At 43.1% G+C, this 23,977-nt stretch overlaps 1 protein-coding gene across 2 annotated transcripts in view; it reads right to left on the reverse strand.

Moving 5' to 3' along the window:
• Positions 1 to 7,568: 7,568 nt before the first annotated feature.
• Positions 7,569 to 23,977, reverse strand: part of COMMD10 (COMM domain containing 10) — a 347,784-nt gene continuing 331,375 nt past the window's right edge. For both annotated transcript variants that reach the window (XM_033929052.1, XM_033929050.1), the window contains 2 exons: positions 16,430 to 16,489; positions 7,569 to 7,963 (listed from right to left, as the gene is read on the reverse strand). In XM_033929052.1, the coding sequence (XP_033784943.1) occupies positions 7,925 to 7,963; positions 16,430 to 16,489 (99 nt within the window). In that variant the 3' untranslated portion in view covers positions 7,569 to 7,924. The remainder of the gene's footprint in view (positions 7,964 to 16,429; positions 16,490 to 23,977) is intronic.

Raw genomic sequence — 23,977 nt, forward strand, 5'->3', positions numbered from 1 at the left:
TAAGAAGTGCTATTGCTTAAATTCTCTTAAACAATATAAATGGATTCTGAAATTTATGTGTAGAGAAGAAGGCAACACTTAGCTTGCTGTATGGTGGGGCCTGCCACCATCAACATTGATGTGGTGAAAAAACTCCCGACGTCATTATTTTGTACAGGCGTTTCAACCCTAATACGGGTCTTCTTCAGGGGAAATTTATTGGAACCAACGCTGCCTTGCTGTATCAAATATGCAAGCGAAAACAGTTAAGCAAATCCGTACGTACAAAAGACATTAATAAAGCAGTAAAAAATAACAAACCAATAACTCCGTAATCAATAAAGTGCAATGAAAAAAATGAGTGATAGCGTAGATTAAAGTTTCCAAGTTTCCAAGTTTATTATATAGTTTGATTAATCGCCTAATCTACATTCTAGGCGATATACAAAATAGTAAAAGTATTTAAAAACATAGGTAAATTATTACATAGACAAACAATGAATTAAAAACAAACAACAACCGACAACAAAAAAATAAAAAAAAATCTTAAGTACAATATAGAAACAATAGGAAAATTCTTTAAAGGTTACAATCTGTATCAAATTCAAAATATAAAGGTAAAAAACATTAGGAGGGAAGACCAACATAAAAGAAAAAAAAAAAAAAAAGAAGGAAATAAAAGATAAAGAGGGATTGAAGAATCATTTAATCACTAAAAGCATCATTAAAAAGGAAACTTTTAAGCTTAGTCTTGAATTTATCTAAGTTCTTTTCTTCTCTTATATAAAGTGGGAGATCATTCCAAGACTGGGGGGCAGTCACTGAAAAAATAGTAAGACGTCTTGTATTAATGACTCTCAATGAGGGAATGGCCAACAAATGTTGATCCTGAGATCTCAGTGTTCTGGAAGTAGTGTAAGGAATTAAAACTCTAAAAATAAAAGCGGGGGCTTGAAATATTAATGATTTAAAAGTGAGCAAACCTATTTTAAATAAAATGCGGTGTGCAACGGGGAGCCAAATGTGACTCCTTGAGTAAAGGTGTGACGTGGTCAAATTTCTTTGCTTTATGAATTATTTTAATGGATGCTTTCTGAATAATTTGAAGACGTCTGATTTCTTTTTGCGGCAAGCCTTTAAATAAGGCATTACAATAATCAAGTTTGGAGATGACTAGAGAGTGTATTAGAATATTTAGGGATTTTGCACATAAGAAATTGGCGACGGAACATATTTGGCGCAGTCTGAAAAAAGTAGATTTAACCACATTGCTTATGTGATCGTGGTATGATAATTTATTGTCAAATATTATTCCTAAGATCTTAATGTTTTGGTGTATCTGCAATGGAGTGCCATTAATAGAAATTGGAATAAGCGGTGTACTACAGTCCTTCCATGGAAAGAGCATCATGTTGGTTTTATGAATATTTAAGGATAGTTTATTAGCATCCATCCAATGATGAATTTGATCCAGTTTGTCGTTTATTGCTGTTATTTCCTGTGTATTATTGGGATCAATTGGATGTAATAATTGTATATCATCGGCGTAGGTGAATACCAAAAAACCAATGGATTGACATAAAGTCATAAGTGGAGCGAGGAAGATGTTAAATAAAATAGGAGAAAGTATTGATCCTTGAGGGATACCATAAGGTAATGAAAAGCTGTTTGAGGTCGTATTATTAAAGAAAAAATTGGAGGAACGGTTTTCAAAGTAAGATTTGAACCAGCACAGGACTTGATCAGTCACACCAACGGACTGAAGCCTATGTATTAAAAGAGTATGGTCGATGGTATCTAAGGCGGAGGACAGATCAAGAGAAATCAGTACGACCGAAGAGTGATGATCTAAATTGTGGTCATCCCAATCAAAGAGTGAGTGTAGAGTGATTTTGTCTGAATCCAGTTTGATTTGGATGTAATACGTTAGTTTTTTCTATGTATTCCGATAATTGATTATACACAATTTTTTCCGTTATTTTTGCTAAATATGGGATATTGGCAATTGGCCTGTAGTTAGATTTTATATCAGGACCGATTTTTTGATCCTTTAGAACTGGGCGTATGGTCGATTTTTTCCAAGCTATTGGCACATTACTTTGTTGTAAACAAATGTTAATTAAAGTGTGTATATAGGGACCAAAGATAGAAAAATATTTTTTAATGGTAATAGGAGGAATGGATTCCGTAAAGGATCCTTTAAGGTTAACTGATTTAATGATTAGTTCTAAGTCTTTAAGACTAGGAAGATTGAAGTGGGAACATTTTGAAGTTAATAACGAAGACTTATCAAGATCCAGTGTAGAAATGGATTGTTGATTTAATATAAAATTTTTCCTGATATTGTTAACTTTCTCGACGAAGCAGTCTGCTAATTCTTGAGCTGTTGGAAGGGGCTTAGGATCATAAGGCAAGTTTTTGGATTGATGAGTAATGGTTTTTAAAATACTATAAAGCATGGATGTATTTTTAGCCTGTATAATTTGTCTAGAATAGTATGCTGATTTTGCTTGAATTATTTTTTCTTTGTAGTATGTTGCCTGTTCTTTAAATTTTGATAAATTGAATTGATTTTTATCTTTCCTCCAAGTTCGTTCCAACGAGCGAAGTTGTTTTTTAATTAAATCTAACTCGGCGTTAAACCATGGATTGGTTTTCTTTCTTGGTGAAATATTTTTTGTTTGAGTTGGAGCTAATTTGTCCATTAAAACCTGGGTAGAGTCGTACCATTTACTTATAAGGTCTGTTTGAGTTGGAGCTAATTTGTCCATTAAAACCTGGGTAGAGTCGTACCATTTACTTATAAGGTCATCAACCAAAAAGCTTCCCAAAACAAACCCAAGTGCACAGGCTGTGCCCTAATATAACCAACGTAAAACACAAGAAACAAAGATCATAAGATATTCTCTTACTTACCCAAAAAGCGGGAGAGAAAACAGACATGGAAAAACGTGTGCTGTATAAGCTTAAACAAGCGTTGACAACGCAACCTTAATAACTAAAACGATGGACGAAAGGAAGAAAAAGACAAACCTAAGAGCAGGATTAAAAACTTAAGACCAAACCACAACTACATACCAAAGCTAAACTACCTTACCGCTCAGGTCATTTCAGTACGTCAAAGACAAAATCTTCCGCGTTCTCTCTTGCCCAAAGCTGTTTTTAAATATCCATTATGGCGCATAGGGGCAGTAACACCGGAAGTCTTCTCTGGAATTGCCCCAATACTCTGGACCACACTCCCAGAAAGGCTTTGCCTAAGACTAGCTCTACTTCAGGAAGAAGATGAAAGCTTAGATCTTCTCCCAACTCTTTAATAAAAGCAGCAGCTACACAAGGACTAATACCAACTGAAAATTCAGTAGCAGGACTTGTTTATCCACTTCTATTTCAGCTAAGATCTTTTTCATGCATCCTTTTCTGACTCCACATGCAATTTTCCTTGTTAGTCACCCTTATAACCTACCTAATTCTTGATATACTAACATATCTGTCTATATGTTCCACCTTCACTTTAATATGCATTGGGATGACAATGTAATTAGCATACTATGCCATAATTTGTACTGTTATGTGACTATTTTTGCTGCTATAATTGTCTACTGCCTATTTCTGTTTATTCTTGCTGTTCACTGCCTTGGGTGAATTTCTTCGGAAAGATGGTAAATCCTAATAAAATAAATACATTATAATTCTTCACTAACTGGTACACTACACACACACTAGTGTATGTAATTATATGCAATACATTAGGTTCATCTGATGATCCCATTATATTAAAAATCTGTTGTTTTCAATGGCATCAGATAGTTCTTCATATTTACAAGGTCAGTAGAGAAATCTGTTATCAAAGAGTTGTTGTGACTCAGGAGGCACTATGTTGTCAACAAGAGAGGGGGATGTTAAGAGAAGGTTCAATAGTGGAGGATGAGACAGAAGAAAGGAATATGGATAGAAATACATAATCCTGGCTATATTCATATTTTATGCAAACTGCAAAATTGCAGTTGAATCAGAACAAACCAGGGGCTCATAATAAAAAACCCCAAAAACGTCTAAAAAGTGGCCTAAATCGGTACTTGGACGATCAAAAAGCCAGATTGTCCAAGTACTGACAATCAAAGTTGGTTTTAGACGTATCTAAAAGCAGGTTAGGCCTTTCCCCTGCCTCTAACAGCCTAGAGCGAAAAGAGGCGTTTTTAGAGGAGGGGAAAGGGCGGGCGGGAGGTAGGCCAACCTAGACTTAGTCGTATAACAGGTATAACCAAAAGTTTTAACGGGTTGCCTAGTCGGCACTTATACATTTTGACTTAGACCATGTCAAAACAGGTATAAGTGCCGAAAAGGGGAAATGGGGGGGTCGCCGGGACAGGAGGGGTTGGGCTCCCTCCTGCCTGTATTGGTTTGGTGGGGGGGGGTGGATCGTGGCAGGAGTGCTTGGAGCATCTCTTCTGCAGAGATCGCAATCACCCCTCTACCCAAACTGCCACAAACCGTGGCAGGAGAGATTGGGCATCTCTCCTGCCGCGGGTCAAGGCACTTCGGAGGTATGCCGATCACCATCGCAACAGGGGAGATGAGCCATCTCTCCTGCCACAATTGTTATTGGAGGGGGGGGGGGTGGATTCTGTAACCGGTGTTGTTTTTGAGAAACACCAGTTACAGAATCCAAGTTTTAGGTGAAAGACTGGTCCCTCCTTCACCTAAAAGGTCTGGTTTTGGGCGTTTGGGGCTTAGGCTGCTTTGGGATTGATAATGTGTTGTAAGTGTAGACGTAGTGGTGGTATGGCCGTTTAAACTGCTGAAAGTAGAGGTAGGCCATTCTCAAGAAAAACCCCTCATTTTGGATGGTTTTTTTTTTGAGAATGGACATTTTCCCTGCTTCTACTTTCAGCGTTTAGGGCCTAGGCCAAAATGGGACTTAGACGTTTTTTTGATTATGCCCCTCCAATTATTACTTAGGAGCACATCAGTTACATTTGGTCCTTAAAGAGACCTTAATCCCAAGCCAGTGGTATTATACATGACTGCAAGCAGGAATTTACTCATTAAATTATTCAGGATAAGTTTGCTTCCTTGCTTCATTTGCAACAATCATATAATGTTTCAAAGACCCAATCTTTTAAGTTCTTGCAATTAAGGCAATCAATACAAAAGGGAATTCCAAAATGGCGTACTCTGGTTAACCAGGGGAGTTTGCCTTTCTTGTGTTTCCAAGTAGATTTTCAGGGGCATCAATCTTCTAAATGGTACAAAATAATTACTGAATATATACATAAAAAACCTAAAATAAGTCTCCATGATATTTGGAATGCTGAAATACAGCATAAGGTCTCTGTAGCACGATGGCCTAGAATATGGTCTCGTCGTCTGAATTGTACAGGGTCTGCGGCATGAGGCAGACTCTGTATTTTCTATTATATAGAATTTTTTGGACCCCGGTAAGGTTGTAAAAATTGGAGAGTACTAAGGGCTCCTTTTACGAAGGTGCGCTAGCATTTTTAGCACACACACCAGATTAGCACGCGCTAGCTGAAAAAACTACCACCTGCTCAAGAGGAGGTGGTAGCGGCTAGCATGTGTGGCATTTTAGCGCACGCTATTCCGCGCATTAAGACCCGAACGTGCCTTCGTAAAAGGAGCCATAAATGTAATAAATGTTGGCATTGTATGTTAGAATCGGGTACGTTAGATCAAATGCTGTTTCATTGCCCATTGATTCAATTTTTTGGGAGAAGTATATGGAGTAAAATTACGTTATTTCTTGGTGTCAATGTGCCTTTATCATATGGGACTGTTCTATCTGGTACTTCATTCTTGCCTGGAAATCTGCTTGATGAATATAAAGATAGGCTTTTACTTATAATGTCAGGAGTGGGGTTGCAACTAATTATGAGAAATTGGAAAAATTGGGACCATTTAAATTTCCCTTTTTGGTGGGAAACACTTTGCCTTTATTATAGATATGAAAGAATTTTAGCAGAACAAAAAGGTGATTCCCTGAAATTTAAATGGATTTGGTGTCCGATGGACTCATTCATTAAAAATATTTAACTTACAAATAGTCATTGAGTTAAAGAAATTTCAATTCCTAGGGAGTTTTATTGTTTTTATGCACATCTGGGGTTGGGTAGTTGGGTTGAGGGTAAGGAAAAAGTAATGTCCATAGATTCTATATTTATGTGATAGGTGATTTCATATTTACAATTAATAAGTAAGAGTAATGTACATGGGGGAGGGGGGGTAGAGGTATATCTTATTGATATATTTTTAACAGTATTTAAGTGCTTTTCAAGAATGTTATTGTTTAAGATTCTGCAACACTTGTTGTAAATTGTATTCATAAAATCAATAAAAAATTTGAAAAAGAGAAAAATTTAAATCAAACTTAAAACAAGCTCCCATTCCGAGTAGAAGGGAGCGCGGCCAAATCGGCCGAAGCCGTTGCGAGGGGGGGTGGTAGGAAGAAGGGTTAGGGAGAGGCAGAGAAGGGCAGGCCAGGGGAGGGGAGGGGCAGTGAGGAGGGCCAATCAGGGAAGAGCGGGTTAGGAAGGGGAGAGAGGATAGCAGAGGGAGGAAGAGAAGTCACCCTTTTGAATCCGGCACTCACAGGAGGCGACTTACTTGGTGGCAGCGATCATCATTTCTCTCCCCTTCGGCGAGCACTCCCGTGGAGCAGAAGTGGCGACGTCAGCGGCATCAGCGACAGTCACCCAACCAGCGTGCACTCTCCAGCAGAAGGAGGCACGCACAGCTCATGGCGATATACGCTGCAGCTGCGGTTGGAGACACGCTGGAGCAGCACGTGGCCAGGGCCAGCAAAACCAGCGGGCAGAGGGTGGGTAGGCCCTTGCAGGGCCCGGGGGAGATGCAGAGAGTGACACTGCCTGCTATGTAGGTTCGGGGGAGCCCCATGAAGCCATGCCGTGAGCGGCGATGTAGGCCGTGCCAGGGACTGAGGGATTTGGGGGAGGGGCAATGCAAGGGCTCTGGCGTCCCTGGTATGGGGAGGAGAGGGCGCCCCACGTGGTCGACGAACCAGGGAGTAATGGAGGCAGCCGACATGGAAGGGCAGTGCGATTTCCCGCAAAACGGGCCCCAGTTAGCAGCACAGAGAGGAAAGGAGAGAGAAACAACAAGCGGGTACAGCGCTGCGTGTGGGGCTTATAATGGCCTGCAGGGTCAGACGAAGACATAGCTGCCCAGAAAATGGCAGCAGCCTCGTGGGGCAGCCGTTGCCTTAAGACGTTTCTCTTTAAAGACGCCTCACTCTGTAAACTCTTTCATCTATGAAAACTGATCATCTTTTGCAGAAATCTTAAAACAAACAAAATGCTTCTTTTGAGGCGATTTCCCCAACCTAATTGTACTTCCCTTTCCCATTTTCCTCTTTTTATTTTCATCTCGATATATTTATTAATCTTTCCTTCCCATTTTCTCCTAATGTATCATGTTCGTCAATGCGTAAAATGCTTCCCTTTTTCTTAATTTAGATGGTTTTTTTTATATATATTTCATTTTATTGTAAACTGTTTAGATACCTGTATGATAAACGGTGTATCAAAAATAAAGAATCTTGAAACTTGACATAGATTTTCTCTTTGGTTCTTTACCAGATCATAAATCTTCATTTTACACACATGAAATGAACAATTCAGGTAATAACACATAAACCTCCCTAAAAAAAGAGTAGGCTTTCACCTGTTTTCATGCAGATAGGCTCCTAACTAATGTTATCTGCTCAAACCATCAGAGAAAGTCAATTAGAACCTCATCCTTCCATGCAGTGCTCTCCCTTGGTTAAATGTTACTACTCTGAGATAAACCATATAATTTTACAGGATGCAGCCTACTGAATCCTTCAACAAATACAGCTTAGCAATCTATCTTCAATACAAAATAATGAGGTGGCAGGAGTACGATGGAGAAGCCGGTCTTCAAAACATCATGTAAGGGAATCCAGCTGCGCTTGGATAGTCTCTAGCTATTTAAAAAAAGAAAAGAATTAAAATAAAGATTATTTAGACATACACAAATGCATGAAAAGCAACAGTGCCTGCATCTCTGCATATTAAATATACTGGGATAATAATACTGTAACAAAAAGAAAGCACAAGCCAAGGAACATTTTTATAAGACACTATTAAAATTCATTGCTGGTTTTAAGAATTCTGAGTTTAAACAAGCATTTGTCAAAAATTATGTAGGAAAGCAGCTGGTTTTGCAGCAAATTTACAATGCATACTAACAAGGTAACAGAAATAATAGCATTTTTTATTTGAACTACATTAAGACTATTCAGAGGAATCAACGGTGTGCTGGGGAGATTTAGAAATTTCTTTTATCACCTGCCATGTTTGACGGACATCTTATTGATTCTAGAGACAGACATAAGACCCTTTTCTTTTCGTTTCTCCACTTTTAACCTCTTTCAAGGCCTAGCAATGATCTAGGGATGGCAGATTGCCAACTGTCATAGTTTTACTCTGTAAGGAAGAAACAGCTAGAAAATTGTATCTATACCTTTTGCTTTGGAAGACAAGAGTCCTCACTTCAAGTTTTGCATTACCGTAAGACGCACTTTTTCCACCCCCCAAAAAAGGGATGGAAATGTAAGTGTGTCTTATGGAGCAAATGTAACAACCCCTCCTCCCCCGGTACCTTCCAAACTTCCAAAACAGTGACGTTTTCAGTGCAGCGTGCACGCAGTAGCAGCATGCTGGCCTCCCTCATGTGGTTAAAGGGCGCGCAGAGACAAGCAGCTACGAACTAGCCGGGAAAAGCGTATGGCTGGGGAGTAATATCAGTGTGCCACGATCCTGGGTCCTGCTATGGCCCGAGAAGGGCCTCCTACTTGCTATCTGTCTGGACACTCGAGGGGTGTCAACGCTGGTAAATGGCTCTGGATTGGGCCTCCTCGACTTCTCCGTGGCTCAGTTGCACTGTCGATGAGACTGCGCCGTGCCCGAGGGCAGTGCTGGCAGCTTCCTCTCTTCGGTGCCTGGTCTTGTCGCTGGGTGGATGCTGTGCTGCTTCCTCACAGATGGCTTCACTTCAGCTCCCTTACATACTGGTTGCAGCTGTGCTCGGTTGGCGGTTGTTGCGCGCTGCTTCCCGACAGGTGGAGTCTTCGTTGCTGGAATCTCCAGCGGTGGTCTGCCTCCTTTCTTCTCTGCCACTGTCTTTGGCCTGCTATACCCTGGATGTCTGTGGCTGTGTCTGTTGTGAGCAGTTTCGGCTTCCTGCAGCCTGACTCCTGCACAGGTGTCTTGCGCTGAGCAGATCTCAGACTGGACTTAAGGTTTGTTTTCATTATTTTGTTTTTTGCTCTCACCTGTTTTGGTTTATTGATTTTTTTTTTTAACATTCATCTTGTTCTTTTGCTGTTTTGTCGGTGCTGCGGCCCAATGGTGATGTTTAATTTTATTCTATTTCTTTTTTTACCCCTTTTAAAAATTATTTTTATTATATTTTTAAATTATTTATAATTAATATTTTTTATTGTTGAATTTTGTTATATCTTTACTACTTAATAATTGGTACTCAGGTACTTTAGCTAGATTGTGAGCCTTCAGGACAGGTAGGGAAGTTTTAAGTACCTGTATTTTAATTGTAACTGCTTAGATCTGTAATATGTTTAAGCGGTATATCAAATATTAATAAAACATAAACAGTGGCTGCCGCCTTCCTACAGCGACCAATCGAGGATACTCTGGGCTGTGAGGAGCGTTGGGGGTGGGAAGCCTTCGCTTTCCGCTCACATTCTTCTCTGTTAAGCCCTGCATCTTCCTGGGTGCTGGGAGCCAGGAATTTCAGCGGCAATGGGGTTCTAACGAGTTCGTCCCAGGACTGAAAGAGCAGAGTCTGCCCGAGCGCCTGAGGAGGAGCAAGAAGCCCGTGAACTGGATCCACAGCGATCAACGCTTCTCACAGCTGGAATGAAGAAGCTCCTGACTTTGCTTAGTAGTGGGTTATCTCGCTTATAGTCAGGCTTTAATTGGTAGCCAGGTCTAAAATAATTGAGAAGTATTTTCAGAAAGCAGGGCTGCTTTAAGGTTCTTCTACAGACATGGGATTGTGTCCCTCCACTAAAGACTAGTTAGGCCAAACTTGGGAAGAGGTACAGTAACTGCTTTATATTACAAAAAAGTGAGGGCACCCCTGCATTAGGGTTTGATTAGCTACATCTCCTGTTGGTCCATCATAGCCTGGTAGGGCAGGGAGGGAAGGGGGCTGGGTGCAGAGCCTGGTATATATTAGTACACAATTTGGTTCAGAATGATTTCTTTCTTGTTTTCCTCCTCTAAATCTAGGGTGCGTCTTATGGTCAGGTACGTCCTATGGAGCGAAAAATACGGTAATTCTTATTTTCTTAAACTATCACATGTTGAGGCATTCAGTGTCACCGTTTCCGGTCTCACAAATTGACACAGCAGCAATTTCTGCTAAAGTCAGTGTCAGGAATGAGATCGTGTGGGTCATCATCAAAGAACGATGAGTCTGCTGTAGCAGAGTTTTGTATACTTTGAAGTATGTTACTTAAGTGTTAACACCAAAATACATACAAGTGTGCAACTATGATCAGCTGGATCTTCAGAATACCAGCAGAGTAGCATAACTCCAGCTGGCTGGACTCGTCATTGATCCTTATGCTGTGCTGAATTAATTATCGAATTTCAAGCATTCAACATCTCCTTTTTTATATATTTAACTCTTATTTTGTGCAGTATATAATAAATTAGTGATTTATAACATGCTACTTAGCTTAGCAACGACAACTCTTCTGACGATATATACGTTTCAATAACTTTCATCAGGGTTGAGGTGAGTCAAAAAACTATGCGCATCTAGCACTGCCCTGTTTGTTCATTAGTTGCAAAGTCTGCCATGAGCGTTTGAAGTCATCAGTGTTAAAGCATGACAGAGGTGTGGATAAAATAAATGTATTTGCATCCCTACTCATGCCAGTTGTCACAGGATAAATTTGACAGATGCTGCCAGAGAGGGAGAGAGGTGTAAATGATGCAGCTTCCAGCTTGGAAGTGCCAGAAGGCTAATATCAATTAACCTACATTAGATAGGGTAAATATGAGCAGGGGATTGAGTCCCTGAAGCGTGCCAGTAAGGTTTGATTTAGATTGGCTGTCGCAAGTCTAGCACACAAGTTACTTCAGCCTCCAATGCAGAAAGAGGTTTTGCATGGTTTTTACTGCCTGGCGGTAGAATCTACTAATAATCCCTATGCAACTGCATTACAAGCAGCTCATTAGTATTAAAATGAGCATTCAGTATAATGCACAAAGTAGAACGCCTACTTTTAGCGTTCAAAATTTTCTAGCAGGTCTGGAGCTGTGGTAACACGAGGGTGACTTCTCGGTGGAGCAGTCTGCTTGCATTTTTTTAAAAATCTGCACACATGTAGGATATGTGGTCATGTATGTGTATTATATGTATGTGTTCCGTGCATGGCAGCTGCATCCAAAGTTGTTATAGACCCCCCTCTCCCCTGCCAAAAAAAACAACTTCTGAACTACAACCACAGCAAGAGGCTTCAGCTGCAGCTCTGTGCAAGGTTTGGATTTTTTTTGCCCTTGTGTACTGCTTCTGCCTAGTTTGGAGTTCCAGAGACCACAGCCATACACTTTACTGGACATGCGCTAGGCTTGTTCAAGTTTCAAGTTTATTATGGTTTGTTATACCGCTTTAGTACCAAAGTGGTTTACATTATAAAACAATTTTATCAAAAACAAACAAGGATAATTAAAAACAAGGGAAAGGACACACATATGAAAATTTGAAATTTTCAAGATATGGCACAGGAGGAAAAAGGGGAGGGTTTACAATTTATAAAATAAAAAATTGAGAAGGTAATGGGAAGAGCGATATGGAGATGGGGAAGACTTAGGTGATCCATTTATCTAAATCTCCAAAGCATCCTTAAAGAGAAAGGTTTTAAGGCTAGATTTGAAATGATTAGAGTTAGTTTACAGTCTTAGATCTATGGGGAGGGCATTCCGTAGTGTGGGAGCGACTACAGAATAAATGGTTTTGCGAGTTGTGTCATAAAATAACTGACAAACAGATGGAACCGTAAGAAAATGTTGCTGAGATGATCGTAGTGTACGTGAGGTTTCATAAGGGATCAGAAGACTGTTGATGAATGAAGGAGAGTGATTAGCCTGAACATTGAATGCAAGTAAGAAAATTTTAAATGTGATTCTATGGGAGATGGGCAACCGGTGGGCCTTTTTCAAATGAGGTATGACATGGTCAAACTTCTTTGCATTCATCTCACTTCTATCACCGATGTTCAACACAAGTGCTGCCTGATTTCCGATTCGAATTGATTCACCGATTCACTTTGGGTGAATCGATTCGAATCAATTCGTTAAAAAAAATCGGCCTCCCGATTCGGTGACTGACTCTCCCCCCTCCCCCCTCAAGCAGGAGCGGCAGTGCTGCTCCTGCTTTGGAGGCAAGGGGAGGAAGGTCAGTCGGGAAATGCTGCAATGTCTTCCATCTTTCCCCCTGGCCTCCCGCTCTTATATTTACTGAATTACAGCAGCAGAGCAGCCTGCAGAGAGGATCGCTGGTGCTGTAGTAATCCTTGCAGGCTGCTATCAGCCTCTGGAGCTGTCATTCCCTCTGCCGCGATCCTGCTCCTGATGTCAGAAGGGCAGGACTGCGGCAGAGGGAACAACAGCTCAGGAGGCCGATGGCAGCCTGCAAGGATTACTACAGCACCAGAGACCCTCTTCTGCAGGCTGCTCTGCTACTGTAATTAAGTAAATGTAAGACCAGTAGGCCAGGAGGGAACATGCAGGCCTTTGGGGGGGTGCAGGCCTTATGGGGAGGGGTTCCCTGGTGTATAAGTGCATGGAGGGAGGGAAGGGGGGTTCAAAGAGACGTGCATATGCCGGACTGGGGGGGGAAATAATGGGTCTAAAAACAGAGGAGAGGAAAAGAGATGGTGGACAATAGGATTTAGGGAGGGAAGGAACAGAAAAAGAGAGAAATTGAACACATGGGATGGTGGGGGGGGGTAGAGATACTGGATAGGAGGGTAGTTGGGAAGAGAAAGGGAGAACTCATAGACCCTGGGGTGGTAGGGAAGGAGGGAGAGATGCTGGATGAAAGGGTGGTTGAGAAAAGGAGAGATGGTGGATCTGGGGATGGTGGGGCCCATTGCTGCAGCTGCGGGGATGGAGATGAAAAAAAGGAAAGATGCCAGACCTCCGTAGGAGGGAATAAAATGGAAGGGGAGGACAGAGATTGATGGTTAGCATGGAGAAAGAAGAAAGAAGGAGAACCTGGCAAGCGAGTTATCAGAAGACAACCTGAGCCTGTGACCAACATGATTTGAATAAAGACCAGACAGCAAAAGGTAGATAAAATAATTTTATTTTCTGTTTTGTGATTACAATATGTCAGATTTGAAATGTGTATCCTGCCAGAGGTGGTGTTAGACCACAAACGTGAGCTAGGATTTAACAGAGAGAGGAAAAGTCCTTTTTGTTTCTTTATTTTGTTTACACCATAGCACCAGTGTGAGTAGGAGAGGGCAAAGGCTATAAAATAAACCTACCAGGATATTTGAAAAAACATCCAATTGGGCAGGAAAAATCGATTCAATAGGCTGAATCAGGCAGTACTACTCAACACTAACAGTGTGCATACAATCTGCATGCTGTGAATGTTGAACATCAATTTTATTTATTTATTCAATTTTCTATACCGTTCTCCCAGGAGAGCTCAGAATAGTTTACATGAGTTTATTCAGGTACTCAAGCATTTTTCCCTGTCTGTCCCAGCAGGCTCACAATCTTTCTAATGTACCTGGGGCAATGGGGGAATTAACTGACTTGCCCAGGGTCACAAGGAGCAGCGTGGGTTTGAACCCACAACCCCAGGGTGCTGCTTCGGGTCCTTCTACTGCCCTGATTTACTCTGGCACGTCTGGAGCAAATCAGGGCAGTAGAAGGGCCCGAAGCAGCGTGTGAAGACTGCTGGACACGCTGCTTAAATCGCCAGTCAGGCCCGCGGTAAGGGAAGAGGGGGGGCGGCAAATGAATCGGGTCCCGGGCAGCGGAAAGTTGCTGGGCTCCTCGGTGGGGGCGCTGAGTAGCCGCGATCCCTCTCCTCCCAGACACCCCCCCCTCCGGTGGAGGAACGGATATCGGCGGTTACAGCCGCTGGCTTCGGCGTCTTCTATCCACTGCGGCCAACCCTAGCGGAAAGAGGAAGTAGACGCTGGCTTCGGCGTCTTCTATCCACTGCGGCCAACCCTAGCGGAAAGAGGAAGTAGTCAGAGAGGGCGGCCCGCAGTGGACAGAAGACAGCAAAGCCAGCGTTCTCTTCATTTAAAAGAGGGTGAGCCGGCGAGAAGGAGGAGGTGATGATTTTGGCAGTGAGTGAGGGCGGGAGGGGGGAGTCGCCGGCTGTGCTGTGCTTTCCCGATCGCAGTGGCGCTGCTGTTGGTATCAGAATTCGCCGCCTTCTCCAACCTTCACCGGGCCCTTTGAAAGCAGCGCTAGGTGGAGAGTAGGGAGGCTGTTGTGAGGTAATACGCGCGCATGCGCACTCGTGCTGCCACATCCCGACAGAAAAGGGATCAGGGAACACGCTTGTCGCGAGTGCGTGGGCTAGCATTTTATTATATAGATAGTAAAATTTACCAAGTTAAAGAACTGAACTGAATGCAGCTATTGTTTCAATGTTTACACACTGCACACAAGGCAAAACTTAATCAGAAGCTGAGATTCCAAGGCTGCAGATTAGAGAATGACACGGGGACAAATTTGTCCCCGCAGGAACTCAATTTCTCTGTCCCGTCGCTGTCCCTGTCCCATTCCTATAAGCTTAACCACACAAGCCTCCAACAGTTATGATTTTAAAGTGTTTGAGATTTGTGCAGATGAGGACAGAGCTTCCAGGAATGGGGCAGGGACAGGAAAAGTTTCAAGTTTATTTGTTACTAGTGTTTAAGCCCGTTACATTAACGAGTGCTAGAATATATGTCTGTCTGTCTTTCGTTCTTTCTGTGTCTCTCCTTGCCCCTGTCTTGCTCTTCCTTTCTTTCTTTCTCCCTCCCGCTGTCTATCCTTCTTTCTTTCTGGTTCTCTCTCTGGCACCTTGTCTGTCTTTCTGTCTCTCTCCCTGCCCGCTGTCTTTCTATGTGTCTGTCTTTCATTCTAATGCGCTGCCTGCCTGCCTGTCTTTCTGTCTCTCCATGGCCCCTTTCTGTCTCCCCTCCCCCAAAGCAAACCAAGATTGCTCCCAGGCCCCCTTTCCCTCTCCGTCCCCTCCACTTCCCTGTGCAGCAGCAGCAGCATTTCCCTCCCACCTTTCCCTGTGCAGCAGCAGCATTTCCCGCCCTTCCCTGTGCATCAGCATTTCCCCCCTCCCACACACATACACTTCCCTGTACAGCAGCAGCATTTTCAGGCCTTCCCCGTGCAGAAGCAGCATTTCCCACACACACACACACACACTTCCCTGCGCAGCAGCAGCATTTCCCACCCTTCCCTGTGCAGCAGCATTTCTCACCCTTCCCTGTGCAGAAGCAGCATTTCCCCCCCCACACACACACACTTCCCTGTGCAGCAGCAGCATTTCCCACCCTTCCCTGTGCAGCATTAGCAGCAGCATTTCCCGGCCTTTCCTGTGCAGCAGCAGCATTTCCCGGCCTTCCCTGTGCAGCAGTAGCATTTCCCACAGCCCCCTTCCCAGCCGCCGCGTTTAAATTCACAGAAAAGTGCTGCGCCGCACTACCGCTGTCTTCGGCGTCTTCTATCCACTGCAGCCAACCCTAGCGGAAACAGGAAGTAGTCAGAGAGGGCGGGCCGCAGTGGACAGAAGAAGGCGAGGCCAGCGGTACGCGGTGCAGCGCTTTTCTCTGAATTTAAACGTGGGTGAGCCGGCAAGAAGGAGGAGGCTTAAAACTAGCTGATTTTGGCGCTGAGTAAGGGCGGGAGGGGGGAGTTTCTGGCTGTGCTTTGTCTCTCCGTGTTTGAATTCGAAAATGGAATTCGGCACGGAGGGACACAGCACTTGTCAGGTACCCATAGTCTCTTAAGTGCGCATGCGCGCTTAAGAGGATTATTATTATAGATTCTCTACTGCAGATCTGTGCTTATGCAGCAATTTATACAATGTAAACTTTTGGGAAAATTTGGCAATGGTATCCATGATATTTATCCCAATAGTAAACTTGGGAGCCAATTTTATTCAAACCTTTAAAGATGAGTTAGTGTGTAGTAAATTCATTCAAAATGCTGTTTTTTATGACTAAAGGCAATGCTTCCTACCAATAGGAACTTGCAATGACCTTTTGACAGACCCTCATGACAAGGGGAAAGAATAATGTAAGAAACTGGGAATAAACATGAACAGTGGAAGGGAGTTTTATAATGATATATTGTTAGTTTTCATGATATAAAAAGATACCGACCTTGTTATAAAACTCTAACAGCTCCCCATGGCTGAATTCCACGAACACTTTCTCCAGATTCTATAGAAAGAGGGTGAAAACAAGACAAATTTAGTGATCATGCTCTACATAGTATACATTTCCATCCAATAATATTTGGTGTTTCCTGGATTTAAATTTTATGCCATGTCTCATTACAATCAGTAGTGCATAAACCACCTAAAAAATGGGATAAAAAAAGGTGTTCCTACTGCTTCCTCTCTCATCTGAAGTTTATTATGGGCTAGATTCACTAAGGACACCGATCATGTCCTGATTACTTTGCGACCCTGACCCGATTCACTAACCTTACTCCCAATCCAATCCGTGCATGCAATTGTAGGAAGGAAGCGATTTACTAAAAAAAAAAAAAAAAAACCCCCAGGAACACCGATTGGGTTGGCCGATTGAAAAACAAGCGACAGCTGAGGACCAGTCGGCTCACGTCCTTTCCACTGTCCTGCACATTCATGGCTGCTTCCTGATGTTGCAGGTAGAAGTTTGCTTTGCTTTGCTCAGCAGTTTTGCTTTGGTAACAATTCTCTCCTGCTCTCTGCCGCCCTACCCTGCAGTGCGAGCCCGTGGTTTTAACCTGTGGGTATAAAGCGGGGCTGCACTATGGTGAAGGGGGATGGGGAGAGCGAGCACTGCTGGCAGAGAAGCGTGAGTATGAAGAGCTCTGGGAGGAAAAGAGGAGAGCGGGTCTCAAATTGAAGCTCTAAGGTGAAGCAGACAGGACTGAGGTCAAACAGCTGAGAAATCGGGGTGAAATAATACTGATTCCAGCCACCACCCCCTGCTTTGCGGAGAGAAGTGCATGCGCAGATCGCCTTTCCAGGCAGAGAGGATGGTTTGCGCATAAGTCTGGATTGCTCAGCAGCGATCTGTGGAATCGCTTGTGGACATACATCCAATCAGGTCATTTACATGGGGACTGTTTTGTAAATCGATCACCCAGCAAGACAGATCAGATGGAAAGGTGAGTATTAGTGAATCTAGCCCATCGCCAACCTCAGAATCCCTGTGGAATCAAAATAGCTTACTTACACAATGACATCCACCTTCTTTCTGGAGATGATCTCCCCTCCCCTTAAAGAAGTAGGGGGGGGGCAAGGGAGAGAAAGAGTGAGAGTGAATGGAAGAGCAAGCACAAAATAAATCCCAGGCAACAAATGGCTTTATGATCATACCCCAAAGTCAGAGATAAACGCAAGGTTATATTTCATCTCTCTCAGCAGTGCACTTTAGACCTAAAAAAAAATGGCGTTAAAGAAAGGCACTTGAGACGGTGTATCTGATTAAACTCACAAAATCATTAATGCAACACACAAGCACAAAGCTCCTATCTTCGGCATCAATTGAGTGCTTACGAGCTTTCCATGCTGAGAATGCTAGGCAGCTACGTGCATCCTTAGACAAACTTCATAATTAAAACAGCAACAAAATGGTGCTTAAATGCAGGTCTTAAAAAAAATCAAAACCAACAACAAACCCCCCCCCCCCCCACAACTGATGTAACCCATGGTCATTAAGATAGATGGCTATGTGCTCCTGTTTATGAAGGTTAGCAGAAAGGATGACATGTAAAAGAAGAGCTCGTTTACAGGTTTATGTTTACAGGATGGCTTGAGGAAACCCACTGCTTAGTACTAAGATAAACAGCATAAAATCTGGTTTTCTCCTTAGGATCTTGCCAGGTACTTATGACCTGGGTTGGCCACTGTTGGAAACAGGATACTGGGCTTGATGTTCTTATGTAAAGCATGTGGCTGAACGTTCTGTTTCGGTGTAGCTTATAAGGTCTCATTCATATTAGAAGATGGGTTTCAAGGAAGGATTGGATAAGTTCCTGAAAGATAAGGGGATTGAGGGATACAGATAGAGGTAGAGATAGGCTATGATAGGGCATAGACAGAAGGACAGGGGGGCTTAAATGATTTAAACAAGGATCACCTTACAGGTCATGGACCTGATGGGCCGCCGCGGGAGTGGGCTGCTGGGCGCGATGGACCTTTGGTCTGACCCAGCAGAGGCAATTTCTTATGTTCTTATGACATGTGCAAATGAGATGAGTTATTAATTGGTGAATAACCGTTCAGTGATGAACTAGGGGTCATATATTGAGAGGCCAACTTGAACAGAGCACCTTGAACTGTTTACTATTGGAACTTGGGATGTGAAAGCTCATAGGCCTGTGGGTTGCACTTACGATATAAAAGCAACCCGTACTCCTGTACAAAGTTATGCTTCTCTACCCAGTCCTTAAGGCTTAACAATCCAGTCAGATTTTCAGGATATCCAAAATGACCATGCATAAGATAGACCTGCATGCTAACAAGGCAGTGCACACAGATCGCTCTCATGTACAGTCATTCCGTTTGGAAAATCCAGACCCGCCCAGTTGCACCCATCCCCACCCCGCCCCCTGCTGCTTGCTCTCTTTGGGCAGGAGGACATCCTCCCGACGTGATGTGGAGGAAAGCTTTTCAAAACCTGGACAAAATGCCGGGTTTTGATAAGCTATTCAGACCCCTAGACACGCTACTAATGTTCTAAAGATTTCTCTGGGGTATCTTCTTCCCCCTTTCCTCCTTTCTATTTTATCTTTATTATATAAATGTTGGGGGTCTTTTACTAAGGCGCGCTAAATATTAGTACGCGCTAAATGCTAACGCGCACATTATAGTCTGTGGACGCGTTAGCATTTAGCGCGCCTTAGTAGAAGGCCCCCTATATTTTCCTCATAGGCACTTTAGTATAGATTGTGAGCTCATCTGGGACAAAGAGGGTACTCAATGTGCCTATTGTACTTGTTTTGTAAACCACTTAATACTCATGTACAAGCGGTATATCAAATACAATACAATACAATGGAACACTGGTTGAGAAAGGCTGCTCTAAGGCATATTTTACTTCTTCCCATGAATTTGATCTACATCTCTTGCATTTTTGTCCCTGGGAACATCTATGCATATAGATGTTATAAAACCAACAGAATATCTATATCAATTTCCAAAAATATGCTTATTTCATAAGGGCCTCAAATTCATAAACTGATATACTCAAAAACAATCCCCTTACACTTTCTTTACTATATACTAAACTAGGCATGTCCAACTTCGAACAGGTGATCTACTTTTTCTGGCCAAAAGTGCCAGTGATCTACCACCATGAAAATTAAGTTTAAAATTAGTTTCAAAATAAATTTTAACCCAATAAAGTTGGAAGATTCCCCCCCCCCATTTTTAATGAACCTTATGTCATTTACTTGGATGTTGTGATCGGCTGTTGCAAATTAAGCAAAAACAAAACAGAGAGCCGAAGATCCAGTAAGAACTACAAGGGAAAATGGAAAGTACAAGTTTTATTGAGTAATAACTTTCTTTAACTGTCTTAATAACTTTCTTTAACTTTTTTTGAGTAATTTATGTTAAATTTAGGATGAGTATTGATCCAGGTTGATCTTGCACAATCTTTAATATTTCGCTCTTGCTCATTAGTGAGACGTCTGAGCTTGCATTTCATCCATCAGCTTTTTGAAGTTGGGTGAATATTGCGCGAGGGCCAGTCTCAGGGAATCCTGGAGATGTTTATCTGTCATTTTCAGATGGGAAAACGCAAATTCACACAAATAAGTTGAACTAAAACAGGAGTGTACAGCTTCACTGCATCTTCTCAAGTTGGGAAATTGGTCTCTAAGCACTAGCTTCCAAAACTATTCTTGCTCAGCATGGGTTAATATTTTGTTTTCAAGAGATGGCTTGTTCAATGAGTAATTTTTACTGATAGCAGCTACAGTTTCTTTAATGTCCACATTTACTTTGAATGGGTATGACAAGTGCTCCTGGCTGGCCCGGAACTACCTCTCCGACATCAGAATTGATGTCGGGAAGAAGGCTTCTGGGCCGGCGCCTGAACCTTCCTTTCTTGCGGCGCTGGTCCTTCAAGGTGCTGAGGCCGCGAACAGTCTGGGGATATGTGTGGCAACTGTGCTGCCCGCCGGAGGCAGCGGAAAGAGGATGGAAGAAGGAGAAGGAGCAATATCCTGGAAAGACCTCTCATCAGTTACACCTTGCAAGCCTTTGAGAGGTAAGGATGAGCCCCCTAGAGCTTCCTCTTGCCCTCCTCTCAGATCACTGGGGGTGGGGGTGAGAATGTCCATCTCTGTTGTAAGCCTCATTCTCAAACAAAAATGTGTTATGCAGAAGTCTTAGCATAGGAATGTCTGTCTCATTTTTTTTGGGGGGGGGGAGGGGTTATTATTGATGGTCCATAAAGTGTATATTTGTGGATACCACCCATTCCAAAAGCAATTTTGATATGTGTGGGGAGCAGGAACTTAAGTGCTTGAATCATCCATTACCCGGAGCATGGAAATCTAAATGTTCCAACGCATGTCACTAAGGTTTAATTAGTTGTGAATTTCTGAAAGTGTCTCAGCAAGATGATAATAGCAAGCCACTTGTATTTATCCTTAAATAGATGTATACCCTATTTAGGGTGCTATGTAAACAGAGGAGATTGTAGTATCTGCCAGAGTTAGATAATGTTAGTCCAGGCCTGCATTTACCTTTTCTATTTATTTGGTGGGGGAGGGTCAGGTGTCTCGTCCAGCACCAGAATCCGTCATTTGCAACTTCTGGCACATTTTTCACTATTGGATATTCTCTCCCAAATAATGTAGTCTAGCCATTATAGTGATAGTCCTCAGCTGGGAACTACTCATCAGGGAATCTTACAGATCCTCTTACTTTCCCAACTTCCAGTGTTATGGGTACAGGCTCTAAGATGTCCTGAAGAGTCTAATGCAGGAATCAAACCCAGATCTGATGCATGGCAGTGTACACTGCTGCCACTGATTCACCAGTTTGCCCCCTCTCATTCCATTTTATTATCATGCTCACTAGCGGCGTCCCACAAACCTGCGGCTTGCCCCCTCAAGAAAGGTTTCTTCTTGCCTAAGCTCCTAAAGAAGGGTGTTTATCCTGAAACTGGACCAGTTGAGCTACCAACTAGGTGGTTTTGCCTCGTTTAATAACAGCAATACTACTTTGAGAGTCTGAGAATCGGATATGAACTGAACTGGCAGCCATTGCAGATAAGTTTTCTCCTCCGCTGGTTTTGAGCCTTAACTTTGAAATTTTGACAGCACTGCATTTGTATTAAGTCCATTGTTTCCTAATTTATTGCACTTGCACTTTAGAATTCTCTATGATTTGTGCACATGGTGGGCTCAGTGATGGCGCATAGTGTGTCTTGAGAAAAAAACCTTGCGTTTAAATAGTAAGCCAGGAGCACTGGTAACGGTGCTATAGCACTATAGCACTGAGACCCCACCTTTATAATATTATATATTTATAGTTAAACTTTCCCTATTTAGGGTTGGGGCTTACTTGAGTACAGTGCTGCTTAACTTTCTCAGTTTATATCTGGGGATTCTAGTTTTACAACTCCTCCCGGATCAGGCACAGTCCTTTTGCGTCTTCCTCCCGGCTTATGGGCAGTCTCGTGGCTGCCTCTCTTTTCTCCCTCCTCGGTTGCATGCACAACCCTCCACTGTCTACACAAGCTGCTTACGCCGTACGAAGGAGCTGCAGAGCAGCAGCACAAGAGTATTACGTGATCCGTTCTTTATGCTTTGGCGACTCGAGTTTTAAACAATGTCCTCCTGAAAGTAATAAAATAAAAATAGCCTGTCTTGGTCTAAGCTGGAGAAATGTTGCCACGTGCTTCTCATTTCCTGAGAAAAATTTCCTGAGGAACATGACCTTTCTAAGGGGCCCTTTTAACAAGCTGCTTAACATGGCTGTTAATACAACCCCCCCCCCCCCCCAAAACAAAAAAAACAAAACAACAAACCAAACAACAGCCAGACAAAGAAGGCCTTAGCATGTGGGAAAAACTTGCACATGGATGCATTAAGGCCACTTTTTGCTACCCCTGACTAGAGTTACCATATGGCTCCAGAATAGGGTTACCAGATTTCTTCATGAAAAAACCAACAAGGACATGTGGCCCTTCCTCAGTCCGCCTCCAACCACACCCCCACACAAGCCATGTGGCGTCATCATGTCGCATTCACGCCTCTTCAGAGGCCTTCCAAACTTAAGGTGACCAGATCCCTTGTCCCATTGTCCTCCACGTACATCTTCGGGATGCCAAAATGTCCCATTTTCAGAGATGGCATCCCGAAGCTGTGTCTGGGGACAATGGGACAGGAGATCACAGGAGAATATGCTCTCTTTCTTTCTGCTTCCCCGCCCGCTGCTGCAACCCAACCGCAGGAAAGGCATGTCCAGGCACCGGCCCAGAAGCCTTCTCCCCGACGTCAATTCTGACATCAGAGAGGAAGTTCCAGGCCCGGAACTTCCTCTAAGACGTCAGAATTGACATCGGGGAGAAGGCTTCTGGGCTGGTGCCAGGATATGACTTCCTGCAGTTGTTGCGGAAGCAGGCAGGAAGCAGCAGCGGGCAGCGGCAGTGGTGGACCGGGAAGGGGGCGCAGAACAATCGGCGGTAGGACAAACTTCAAAGAGAAGGAGGCAGACAGACAGGCAGGCTGGCTTCGGTGCGGCAGGGAGGAAGGGAGGGAGGTAGGCTGGCTGGCTGGTTTCGGGGGAGGGGGTGGGAGAAAGGCTGGAAGGCAGTGAGAGAGACATAGGAAGGAAGGAGAGAAAGAGGCAGAGTTCACGTTGGAGAGAGGCTTGTGGGTAAGCCATGTGCAGCATTTCAAAGCTGCTTGGGGTGGGCCATGCAAGAGTGCTGGAGCAAGGAGTAAGGTCGGAGCAGTTCAAAGAGTCCACAAGAAGAGAGAAGATGCAAGGTTGGGGATTGGACAAGTGCTGGAGGCAGGGAGGGGGGGAAGGCTGAGATGAGTTTTCATATGGTGGTGGAGAGGGAACAGAGGGGATGTAGTGTGTGGAGGATATTGGACATAGTGATGCAGGGAGTGCTGCAGGGGACAAAGGAGCAGTTCAACAAGGGGGACAAATGCTGGAAGGCAATAAGGGGGAGGAGGCACGAACTCGGAACATAGGAAGGAAGGAGGGAGGGAGGGAATAGAAAGGGACAATTGTTGGGCCTGAGTAAAGCAAGAAAGAAATATTGGATGCACAGTCAGAAGAAAGTGCAACCAGAGATTCATGAAATCAACAGACAAAGGTAGGAAAAATGATTTTATTTTCAATTTAGTACTCAAAATGTGTCAGTTTTGAGAATTTATATCTCTGTCTATGTTATGAGAATTTATATCTGCTGTCTATATTTTGCACTATATTTGTCTATTTTTCTATCGTTACTGAGGCGACATTGCATATTTTAAAGTCATCTGCCTTGATCTCTTTGAAAAATAAAACAAATATAAATGATAATTAACATTTTCTCTGTATACAGTGTGCTTGAAACTCAAAACTTTTTTTAAAATTTTATGGTTACCAATTATGAATTAAGATATTGTGTGTACATGAAAAATGAATGGAAGAAATTAGGGATGGGGTTAGGGTGGGATTGGAGGAGGGCCGAAAATTAGTA

Source organism: Geotrypetes seraphini, chromosome 1 (assembly GCF_902459505.1).
Source record: "Geotrypetes seraphini chromosome 1, aGeoSer1.1, whole genome shotgun sequence".
In the NCBI taxonomy this organism is placed as follows: Eukaryota; Metazoa; Chordata; class Amphibia; order Gymnophiona; family Dermophiidae; genus Geotrypetes; species Geotrypetes seraphini.